This window comes from Saccostrea cucullata, unplaced genomic scaffold (assembly GCF_032062105.1).
Source record: "Saccostrea cucullata isolate Sc308-1 unplaced genomic scaffold, CSIRO_AGI_Scuc_v1 ctg4302, whole genome shotgun sequence".
NCBI classification, from domain to species: domain Eukaryota; kingdom Metazoa; phylum Mollusca; class Bivalvia; order Ostreida; family Ostreidae; genus Saccostrea; species Saccostrea cuccullata.
In genome coordinates, this window is record NW_026931401.1 from 28,118 (window position 1) to 40,000 (window position 11,883).

The following is an 11,883-nucleotide window of genomic DNA, read 5'->3' on the forward strand; positions in this document are numbered from 1 at the left end:
AACACAAGCTGTTACTGATAGAGACACAAGCTGTTATTGATAAAGACACAAGCTGTTACTGATAAAGACAAGCTGTTACTGATAGGGACACTATCTGTTACTGATAAAGACACAAGCTGTTACTGATAGGGACACAAGCTGTTACTGATAGGGACACAAGCTATTACTGATAGAGACACAAGCTGTTACTGATAGGGGCACAAGCTGTTACTGATAGAGACACAAGCTGTTACTGACAGAGACACAAGCTGTTACTGATAGGGACACAAGCTGTTACTGATAGGGACACAATCTGTTACTGATAGGTACACAAGCTGTTACTGATAGGGACACAGCTGTTACTGATAGGGACACAAGCTGTTACTGATAGGGACACAAGCTGTTACTGATAGGGACACAAGCTGTTTCTGATAGGGACACAAGCTGTTACTGATAGGGGCACAATCTGTTACTGATAGGGACACAAGCTGTTACTGATAGGGACACAAGCTGTTACTGATAGAGACACAAGCTGTTACTGATAGGACACAATCTGTTACTGATAGGGACACAAGCTATTACTGATAGAGACACAAGCTGTTACTGACAGAGACACAAGCTGTTACTGATAGGGACACAAGCTGTTACTGATAGGGACACAATCTGTTACTGACAGAGACACAAGCTGTTACTGATAGGGACACAATCTGTTACTGATAGGGACACAATCTGTTACTGATAGGGACACAAGCTGTTACTGATAGGGACACAAGCTGTTACTGATAGGGACACAAGCTATTACTGATAGAGACACAAGCTGTTACTGATAGGGGCACAAGCTATTACTGATAGAGACACAAGCTGTTACTGACAGAGACACAAGCTGTTACTGATAGGGACACAAGCTGTTACTGATAGGGACACAAGCTGTTTCTGATAGGGACACAAGCTGTAACTGATAGGGACACAAGCTGTTACTGATAGGGACACAATCTGTTACTGATAGGGACACAAGCTGTTACTGATAGGGACACAAGCTGTTACTGATAGGGACACAGACTCTTAAAAATAATCATCTAAACAGCACACAAAATGTTGTATCCATTGGGATGCCAATTAGCATGGCAATCCTAGGGTGAGTTGTATTCAGGGGATAGAGGTTGCAATGTCTATACCCTTATACATTCAGTTAGCTGCAGATCTGTAGCTCTCCGAAAAAAATAAATTGATAGACCGGAGAGCTACAGTGCCACCCACTGAAAAAACTGTATATTTATTGGTCACAAAAAAGTGCGCTCGGTTCTTAATTAATTCTTCCAAATTCTTACCTCAATTGCAAATAAGGAAAGATTTCAAAAAATTCCTTTATCTTCTATCAAGTACTCCCGTAGTTGACATCCGAACGAAGCATATTGGACCGAATTATCTTTGAAACCAAAATGGCAGTACAAATAAGCGAAATGTTCGATGATTACAATGTCAGGGTCAGGAGGACTATTAACAACAATTATGAGGAATGTTTGGTTGTGGAAAAAGTGAAAGAATATGTTAGGAACACACGGTTAGCAATATTTTGAGATTACAATTTGAAAAACATGGAAATATAAATCAAGAACCGAGCACACTTTTTTGTGCGCAATAAATATACAGTTTTTTCAATAGGTGGCACTGTAGCTCTCCGGTCTATCAATACATTTTTTTCGGAGAGCTACAGACCTGCAGCTAACATTCAGTGTGATAGATTAAAAAATAGAAAACATTCAGATGAATTATAAGTTGTTTGAACTTTGATCATATTCATCTTAACCTACTGTGAAATCACAAAGGTCTAAATTTCGTTGTTTTTGAGGTATGATGAGACCCACGAATTCATGTCCATCACGGAATGTAAAATCTTACAATGTAATCATTAATATTTTGATCCATGAAACCAAATCCCCACAAACCAAGATATTTTCTCAAAATCACAAAAATTTGACCCCACGAATATATGTGATTTTAGAGTATATATATCAAGAGGGTAAGTGTATTACACACCCTGATTCACCATATTCAGCAATCTAATGTATTCTATACCTGTTTATCATAAACAGAAAAACATCAAAAGAGTCAGTGAAAGTCAGAAGCCTAAGATCCCTAAGCCCAAGCCACCCCCCAAACTTAAAGAGAGGGAATTAAAGAAGGCTGAGATTCAGTACATGAAGGAGGAAAAGGCCGAGGCAGTGAGAGAGAACCCAGACACTGATGAGGACGATATCATGTTAAGATTGTCTGAGGCATTCTGCTCCCTACCGTATAAAGAACAGGTGAGCGTGAGGTGTTCTGTAGCTTATAATACTAAGAACAGGTGAGTGTGAGGCGTTCTGTAGCTTATAATACAAAGAACAGGTGAGTCTGAGGTGTTCTGTAGCTTATAATACAAAGAACAGGTGAGTGTGAGGTGTTCTGTAGCTTATAATACAAAGAACAGGTGAGTCTGAGGCCTTCTACTCCCTACCGTACAAAGAACATGTGAGTGTGTGAGGCGTTCTGTAGCTTATAATACAAAGAACAGGTGAGCGTGAGATGTTCTGTAGCTTATAATACAAAGAACAGGTGAGCGTGAGGTGTTCTGTAGCTTATAATACAAAGAACAGGTGAGCGTGACGTGTTCTGTAGCTTATAATACAAAGAACAGGTGAGTGTGAGGTGTTCTGTAGCTTATAATACAAAGAACAGGTGAGTCTGAGGTGTTCTGTAGCTTATACAGTAGAGATCCGCTATTAGGGTGACGGTTTTATATGATAGAACGCTTATTACGTTGTAAATTCAAAGCACAAATCCATTTCTTAACAAATCTATACAAAAAAGAACTGTTTATTACGTTGTCCAAAATCGCCAGGTCTCAGTAATACGATGTAAAAATTCTGTCAAAAATTTTTTCACTCCGTGTTTATTCAGTGTTGATTGCTGGTAGACACTTAGGGAGACGCTAAATAAACATTGGAACACCTGTTCTCTGAGAGAGTGTTAACTAACAGGGCAGTTAGGTGATTAGTGACGCTTGATTGCACCCACCTGGACTGTTCCAGCGAGCCCAGCAGATTTGGAGACGTGCCAAAGCCATTGTTAAACAATTAAAGTTTACTCATAAACCTAGCTTCTTCTTTATCTATCGCTGTATTTTTTAAAAAATTCTTTTATTCTTTATTTCATACTTAGTTTAATAAATTAATTTAATAAATAAAAGGTTATATTTATTATGCATGTATGCTGTACACAGGTACACATAATGTATAATTTCGTTTGCAAATAAACTGCGTAAATAAAAAGCTTGGGTATCAAACATAATTTGGACAAATTTTGAACTCCACTACAAACGTTTTAACAGCTTGGGTAGTGGCTTGGACTTCCTCTCAGTTATCAGCAGAAATACAAATCGATAATTGCTGAACTGCTAATTGACCTCTGTTCAGTAATTAAAAAAAAGTTATTTTGACAGATTGCTTGTCTGTTTACTTTGACCTTTTTATTTGAATTAAAAAAAATGTTGTTGTTTGTTTAGAAATGACTTTTAATTAAATACAAAGAGAATAAAATAATCAGAATTTTGGTAGTTGTTTATATAGAAATGAATATGACTACGAAGACATTGAAATTTTCACGAACGCATTATCTGGACAGAAACGAAAGTGAAAGTACATGTTACAGAAAATGGCAGCAACTAAAAGAAGATTGTCGAAGTTTCTATTAAAAAATATGCTCTATGCTTTTACTATGATGGAAAAAGAAGAAATAGCATCATGAAAATAAGTTTTAAAGATAAGTAATCAATGAATTAAGTGTATATGGCAGATTGGAGAAGAATTTGAGCATGAAAAGGAGATAGAAGGAGAGAAATATACCCCCTAATACAAGAACACGTTTTCCAAACGATGTTTAACAGGATTTTATTGGGAACTTTTATTACGTTGCCCTCGGTATTACGATATTTTACCGTGACAAAGTGAACATCGTAATAACGAGTCTCTACTGTAATACAAAGAACAGGTGAGTGTGAGGTGTTCTGTAGCTTATAATACAAAGAACAGGTGAGTGTGAGGCGTTCTGTAGCTTATAATACAAAGAACAGGTGAGCGTGAGGTGTTCTGTAGCTTATAATACAAAGAACAGGTGAGCGTGAGGTGTTCTGTAGCTTATAATACAAAGAACAGGTGAGTGTGAGGCGTTCTGTAGCTTATAATACAAAGAACAGGTGAGTGTGAGGCGTTCTGTAGCTTATAATACAAAGAACAGGTGAGCGTGAGGTATTCTGTAGCTTATAATACAAAGAACAGGTGAGCGTGAGGTATTCTGTAGCTTATAATACAAAGAACAGGTGAGCGTGAGGTCTTCTGTAGCTTATAATACAAAGAACAGGTGAGTCTGAGGTGTTCTGTAGCTTATAATACAAAGAACAGGTGAGCGTGAGGTCTTCTGTAGCTTATAATACAAAGAACAGGTGAGTGTGAGGTGTTCTGTAGCTTATAATACAAAGAACAGGTGAGTGTGAGGCGTTCCGCTCCCTTCCATACAAAGAACAGATGAGTGTGAGGTGTTCTGTAGCTTATAATACAAAGAACAGGTGAGTGTGAGGCGTTCCGCTCCCTTCCATACAAAGAACAGATGAGTGTGAGGTATTCTGTAGCTTATAATACAAAGAACAGGTGAGCGTGAGGTATTCTGTAGCTTATAATACAAAGAACAGGTGAGCGTGAGGTCTTCTGTAGCTTATAATACAAAGAACAGGTGAGTCTGAGGTGTTCTGTAGCTTATAATACAAAGAACAGGTGAGCGTGAGGTCTTCTGTAGCTTATAATACAAAGAACAGGTGAGTGTGAGGTGTTCTGTAGCTTATAATACAAAGAACAGGTGAGTCTGAGGTGTTCTGTAGCTTATAATACAAAGAACAGGTGAGTGTGAGGCGTTCTGTAGCTTATAATACAAAGAACAGGTGAGCGTGAGATGTTCTGTAGCTTATAATACAAAGAACAGGTGAGCGTGAGGTCTTCTGTAGCTTATAATACAAAGAACAGGTGAGCGTGAGGCGTTCTGTAGCTTATAATACAAAGAACAGGTGAGCGTGAGATGTTCTGTAGCTTATAATACAAAGAACAGGTGAGCGTGAGGTGTTCTGTAGCTTATAATACAAAGAACAGGTGAGTGTGAGGTGTTCCGCTCCCTACCATACAAAGAGCAGGTGAGTGTGTGAGGCGTTCTGTAGCTTATATTACAAAGAACAGGTGAGTGTGAGGCATTCTGTAGCTTTTATTACAAAGAACATTTACAGCTAAAGTAGTCTCAAAAAGTTTCAAAATAAGGTGTTAGGTCCACTCATTCTTTCTCCTGATATTATCTCGCCAGACTGTCTGTGTTCAGTTTAAATTCTGATCAGATTCAGCCCCTGTATCCCCGTGCCATAAGAATATGAAAAGACATGACTACCACTGTCTCAAATTGCTCATTGTTCATTGCAGGCAGAGTATCTCAGAAAATATGAGGCGGAAGCCAATGAGCAGAAGAAAATTACTGAGTTTTAGTAAGTATACATGTTAGTTATTATTTAATGTAAGTAATCTAAGCTTCTTAGATGTGTCCTGTGTAAAGCTCTAACAACCAGTTGATAAATCTATAATGTAATATTAGTTATAATAAATGCCTACACTACAGAAAATGTTTATACATCTAATATTTATATGCTAAGGAATGGAAAAAACATGGAAATGTTGAATAAGGTTAAGATGCTTTTCTTGCATTCTAAAAGGTTTATGATAATAGGACAATATTTTAAGGGTGTATCATGTAGGCCCTTTATTATCTGATTTTATGCCGTATATTTTACTTTTATTGACTTTTTCCTTTCATTTTTTGGCAGCAAGAGTAAGCACATTGACTCTCCAAACCCACCCAAGGTATGGATTTTAAAAAAATGGAAAAATATATTTACTCTTTTATTAGGTCACCTGAGTAAACTCAGGTGACCTATTGCTATCTGTTTTCGTCCGTTAACATTTGAACATCTTCAGCTTCTTCTCTGCAACCACCGAACCAATTTCAACCAAATTTGGCACAAAGCATCTATGGGTGAAGGGGAACAAAAATTGTGAATTTCATGATCCCTGCCCCCCTGGGGCCTGAGGGGTGGGGCCAAAACCACTAAAATTAATGCAATCTTTAAAAATCTTCTTCTTTACTCCTGGACATCAAGCAGTCAAACTGTTTGCATGATTGTAATCAGCAATGAGTCCTCTACCAAAATTATGAAATTCATGGCCCTGGGATCAGAGGTTCTAGTGCTAGGGTGGGGCTAAATAAGAAGTTAGTGAAAATGCATTATTTCTTTGAAAATCTTCTCTGCTCCTGGGTATTAAATAAACTTGTTAAGTACATAGTTATGATGAGCAATAGTGCCTCTACCAAATTTGTGAATTTTATGGCCCCAGGGTCAGGGGTTCTGGTGTTAGGGCGGGGCTTTATTGATTATATAGTGAAAGTACATGAATTCTTTGAAAATCTTCTTCTCTGCTCCTGGGTATTAAATAAACTAATTAAGTACATAGTTATGATAAGCAAGAGTGCCTCTACCAAAATTGTGAATTTTATGGCCCCAGGGTCAGGGGTTCTTGTTTTAGGGTGGGGCTCTAATGATTATATAGTGAAATGCATGAATTCTTATCCTTTGCTCCTGGTTAATATGCTAATGATCTAATTACATATTTAAGGCCAGGATTTATTTTATTTTCAGTTTTACAAACCCTCCGCTCAAGGTTTTGAATTTTCAGAAAAAAATAAAACAATTTTTTTCTTTCCGATGTCAAATTTGAGTCGGGATCGAGATTTCAAATTTACGAACTCGCACTTCCGGTTTTACGATGAAACGGTGGGTAAATATAGCTAGATCTGAGAAGATATCTTGGTTTAGTGTAAAATTCATCGATAAGAGTGCCATTCAAAACGTTTCACCCGTTCAAAGGACAAATAAAATGCTGACGACTTTTTTGCACAATGACATGCTGGTGAGATAATTATGTATTCGTTTCAAAAGTAACTGTAAATTATTTTCCTCCCCCAGGTTTTAAACTGCCCGTGGTAGCTATTGCATATTGCCAGGGACATTGTTTAGGTCTCTGTTATAGCTTACAGTCTAAGCACCATTCTTCAGAAAAGGGTTGCTTATGCATCAGATGTAATGAATAAAACTATGGGAGAAGTGAAGTCCATTTGAGGAAGAAATAAACAATAACCTGAAGAAATTAAAAAAAATTTCAACTATTAAAAGGCAAGAATATACAAATATATACAGGCATGTAGTATCATTTGTATCAGCCAGAAAAATTATTTTACACTTAATTGAAAAAATGTTGACCCTACTCCCCAATACTCCCAGTCTGTTTTATGATAGGAATTATAATTTTAGGCATCAAGTAAATTTTAGAACAATGTCTACACATTCACCTAACACATATTAAAAAAAATGAAGATATATTGAAAGACTTTTAAAGAATTGATTTTTTAAATTATATTTTGATCAACATCACAAAATTTATATAACTGGCCCAAACTGACAGGTGATGAAATAAGCAATTAAATGTTCTACTTTCCTATTTGTAAGCATTATGTTTCCAGTGGTAAGGAGCTTATTAGGATAGCATAAAAAAAGAATGTACAAATGTTAATAATTGATATATCAAAAAAAAAAATTTTATTTCCTTCTCCTTCGGGACTTTTTTATTCTCATGTTCATAACTAAACCTAAACATAAAAAAAAATGCTGGCCTTATAATGAAGAAAGGGGCCTCTTTCAAAATAGATAATTTCAGGGCTGCTGGGTCAGGGGTACCAGGGGGGTACTTTGACTAATAAAATAAATTAATGCTTTGAAATCTGCCCTTTGATAAGCAATGGTGCCTCTTTCAAAATTTGTGAATTTCATGGCTTTTGGCTTAAAACACGAACCAAATACAATCGCTGGAAAGTTGTTACATGATACTCAGGTGACCTATAAGGCCCGTGGGCCTCTTGCTTTCTTTCCGATGTCAAATTTGAGTCGGGATCGAGATTTCAAATTTACGAACTCGCACTTCCGGTTTTAAGATGAAACTGCGGGTAAATAAAGCTAGATCTGAGAAGATAACTTGGTTTAGTGTAAAATTCATCGATACGAGTGCCATTCAAAACGTTTCGCCCGTTCAAAGGACAAATAAAATGCTGACGACTTTGTTGCACAATGACATGCTGGTGAGATGATTATGTATTCGTTTCAAAAGTATTATTTTCCTCCCCCAGGTTTTAAACTGCCTGTGGTAGCTATTGCATATTGCCAGCGACATTGTTTAGGTCTCTGTTATAGCTTACAGTCTAAGCATCATTCTTCAGAAAAGGGTTGCTTATGCATCAGATGTAATGAATAAAACTATGGGAGAAGTTAAGTGCATTTGAGGAAGAAATAAACAATAACCTGAAGAAATAAAAAAAAAGTTCAACTATTAAAAGGCAAGAATATACAAAATATATACAGGCATGCAGTATCATTTGTATAAGCCAGAAAAATTATTTTACACTTAACTTAATTGAAAAAATGTTCATCCTACTCCCCAATACTCCCTGTCTGTTTTATGATAGGAATATTATAATTAGGTCACCTGAGTAAACTCAGGTGACCTATTGCTATCTGCTTTTGTCCGTCGTCGTCCGTCGTGCGTTAACATTTAAACATTTTCAGCTTCTTCTCTGAAACCGCTGAACCAATTTCAACCAATTTTGGCATATAGCATCTATGCGTGAAGGGGAACAAAAATTGTGAATTTCGTGGTCCCTGCCCCCCTGGGGCCTGGTGGGTGAGGCAAAAACCACTAAAATTAGTGCAATCTTTAAAAATCTTCTTCTTTACTCCTGGACATCAAACAGTCAAACTGTTGGTATGATTGTAATCAGCATTAAGTCCTCTACCAAAATTGTGAAATTCATGGCCCCAGGGTCAGGGGTTCTGGTGTTAGGGCGGGGCTCTATTGATTATATAGTGAAAATGCATTAAATCTTTGAAAATCTTCTTCTCTGCTCCTGGGTATTAAATAAACTTGTTAAGTACATAGTTATGATGAGCAATAGTGCCTCTACATAAATTGTGAAATTCATGGCCCCAGGGTCAGGGTTTCTGGTGTTAGGGCGGGGCTCTATTGATTATATAGTGAAAATGCATTAAATCTTTGAAAATCTTCTTCTCTGCTCCTAGGTATTAAATAAACTAACTAAGTACATAGTTATGATGAGCAAGAGTGTCTCTACCAAAATTGTGAAATTCATGGCCCCAGGGTCAGGGGTTCTAGTGTTAGGGCGTGGCTCTATTGATAATATAGTGAAAATGCATTAAATCTTTGAAAATCTTCTTCTCTGCTCCTAGGTATTAAATAAACTAACTAAGTACATAGTTATGATGAGCAAGAGTGCCTCTACCAAAATTGTGAAATTCATGGCCCCAGGGTCAGGGGTTCTGGTGTTAGGGCGTGACTCTATTGATTATATAGTGAAAATACATTAAATCTTTGAAAATCTTCTTCTCTGCTCCTAGGTATTAAATAAACTTATTAAGTTCATAGTTATGATGAGCAAGAGTGCCTCTACCAAAATTGTGAATTTTATGGCCCCAGGGTCAGGGGTTATGGTGTTAGGGCGTGACTCTATTGATTATATAGTGAAAATACATTAAATCTTCGAAAATCTTCTTCTCTGCTCCTAGGTATTAAATAAACTTATTAAGTTCATAGTTATGATGAGCAAGAGTGCCTCTACCAAAATTGTGAATTTTATGGCCCCAGGGTCAGGGGTTATGGTGTTAGGGCGGGGCTCTATAATGATTATATAGTGAAAATACATTACATCTATTACATCTATGAAAATCTTTTTCTCTAATTCTGGGTAATAAGCAGATGAACTATTTATTTATTTATGATGGGTTCCTCTTCCAGAATTGCGAATTTCAAGGCCCTTGGGTCAGGGATACCAAAATGGGGGGGGGGGGGCTCTACTTATATACTGAAAATGAATTGTTTGAAATCTACTCCTTGGTATTAATCAAGTAATTTTGATAAGCAAGTGTGCCTTTTCAAAAATTGTGCAATGTGTAGACTTAGGGTCAGGAGTTCATGTGTGGTAGGAGCACTCCTGATTATTGCTGAATATTACGATGAATATTACTGATTAGTTGACATACATTTTTGTTCCCCAACCCTGCTTATGGGTATTAAGTAATCAAACTAAACAATTGCTAAGTGTAAAGTTTTGATTAGCAATGGTGCCTCTTTCAAAATTGTGAATGCCATAGTATCTAGCTTAAAACATAAACCAAATTCAATCATTTGAAAGTTGTTGCATGATGCTCAGGTGACCTATAAGGCCCGTGGGCCTCTTGTTTTAGGCAACAAGTAATGTCTATACATTCACCTAACACATATTTAAAAAATGAAGATATATTGAAAGACTTTTAAAGAATTGATTTTTAGGTCACCTGAGTAAACTCAGGTGACCTATTGCCATCTGTTTTCGTCTGTCGTCGTGCGTTAACATTTGAACATTTTCAGCTTCTTCTCTGCAACCACTGAACCAATTTCAACCAAATTTGGCACAAAGCATCTATGGGTGAAGTGGAACAAAAATTGTGAATTTCATGATCCCTGCCCCCCGGGGGCCTGAGGGGTGGGGCCAAAACCACTAAAATTAATGCAATCTTTAAAAATCTTCTTCTTTACTCCTGGACATCCAGCAGTCAAACTGTTTGCATGATTGTAATCAGCAATGAGTCCTCTACCAAAATTGTGAAATTCATGGCCCTGGGGTCAGGGGTTCTAGTGCTAGGGTGGGGCTAAATAAGTAGGTAGTGAAAATGCATTTTTTCTTTGAAAATCTTCTTCTCTGCTCCTGGGTATCAAATAACCTAACTAAGTACATAGTTATGATGAACAAGAGTGCCTCTACCAAAATTGTGAATTTTATGGCCCCAGGGTCAGGGGTTCTGGTGTTAGGGTGGGGCTCTATTGATTATATATAGTGAAAATACATGATTTCTTTGAAAATCTTCTTCTCTGCTCCTGGGTATTAAATAAACTAACTAAGTACATAGTTATGATAAGCAAGAGTGCCTCTTTCAAAATTGTGAATTTTATAGCCCCAGGGTCAGGGGTTCTTGTTTTAGGGGGGGGGGCTCTAATGATTATATAGTGAAATGCATGAATTCTTTGAACATCTTATCCTTTGCTCCTGGTTAATATACTAATGATCTAATTACATATTTAAGGCCAGGATTTATTTTATTTTCAGTTTTACAAACCCTCCGCTTAAGGTTTTGAATTTTCAGAAAAAAATATAAAAAATTTTCTTTCCCATGTCAAATTTGAGTCGGGATCGTGATTTCAAATTTAAGAACTCGCACTTCCGGTTTTAAGATGAGAAGATAAGCTTGGTTTACTGTAAAATTCTTCGATACGAGTGCCATTCAAAACGTTTCACCCGTTCAAAGGACAAATAAAATGCTGACGACTTTTTTGCACAATGACATGCTGGTGAGATAATTATGTATTCGTTTCAAAAGTATCTGTCTGTAAATTATTTTCCTCCCCCAGGTTTTAAACTGCCCGTGGTAGCTATTGCATATTGCCAGCGACATTGTTTAGGACTCTGTTATAGCTTACAGTCTAAGCATCATTCTTCAGAAAAGGGTTGCTTATGCATCAGATGTAATGAATAAAACTATAGGAGAAGTTAAGTGCATTTGAGGAAGAAATAAACAATATCCTGAAGAAATAAAAAAAATCAACTATTAAAAGGCAAGAATACACAAATATATACAGGCATGTAGTATCATTTGTATCAGCCAGAAAAATTATTTTACAC

General features: G+C 36.9%; 1 protein-coding gene across 1 annotated transcript in view; it reads left to right on the forward strand.

The window, feature by feature from the left end:
• LOC134232521 (nucleolar and coiled-body phosphoprotein 1-like) overlaps positions 1 to 11,883 on the forward strand; it is a gene marked incomplete at its 5' end in the record, with an annotated part of 43,132 nt that overhangs the window by 25,595 nt on the left and 5,654 nt on the right. The window contains 3 exons of the mRNA XM_062714499.1: positions 2,073 to 2,285; positions 5,475 to 5,536; positions 5,873 to 5,909. Of these exons, the coding sequence (XP_062570483.1) occupies positions 2,073 to 2,285; positions 5,475 to 5,536; positions 5,873 to 5,909 (312 nt within the window). The remainder of the gene's footprint in view (positions 1 to 2,072; positions 2,286 to 5,474; positions 5,537 to 5,872; positions 5,910 to 11,883) is intronic.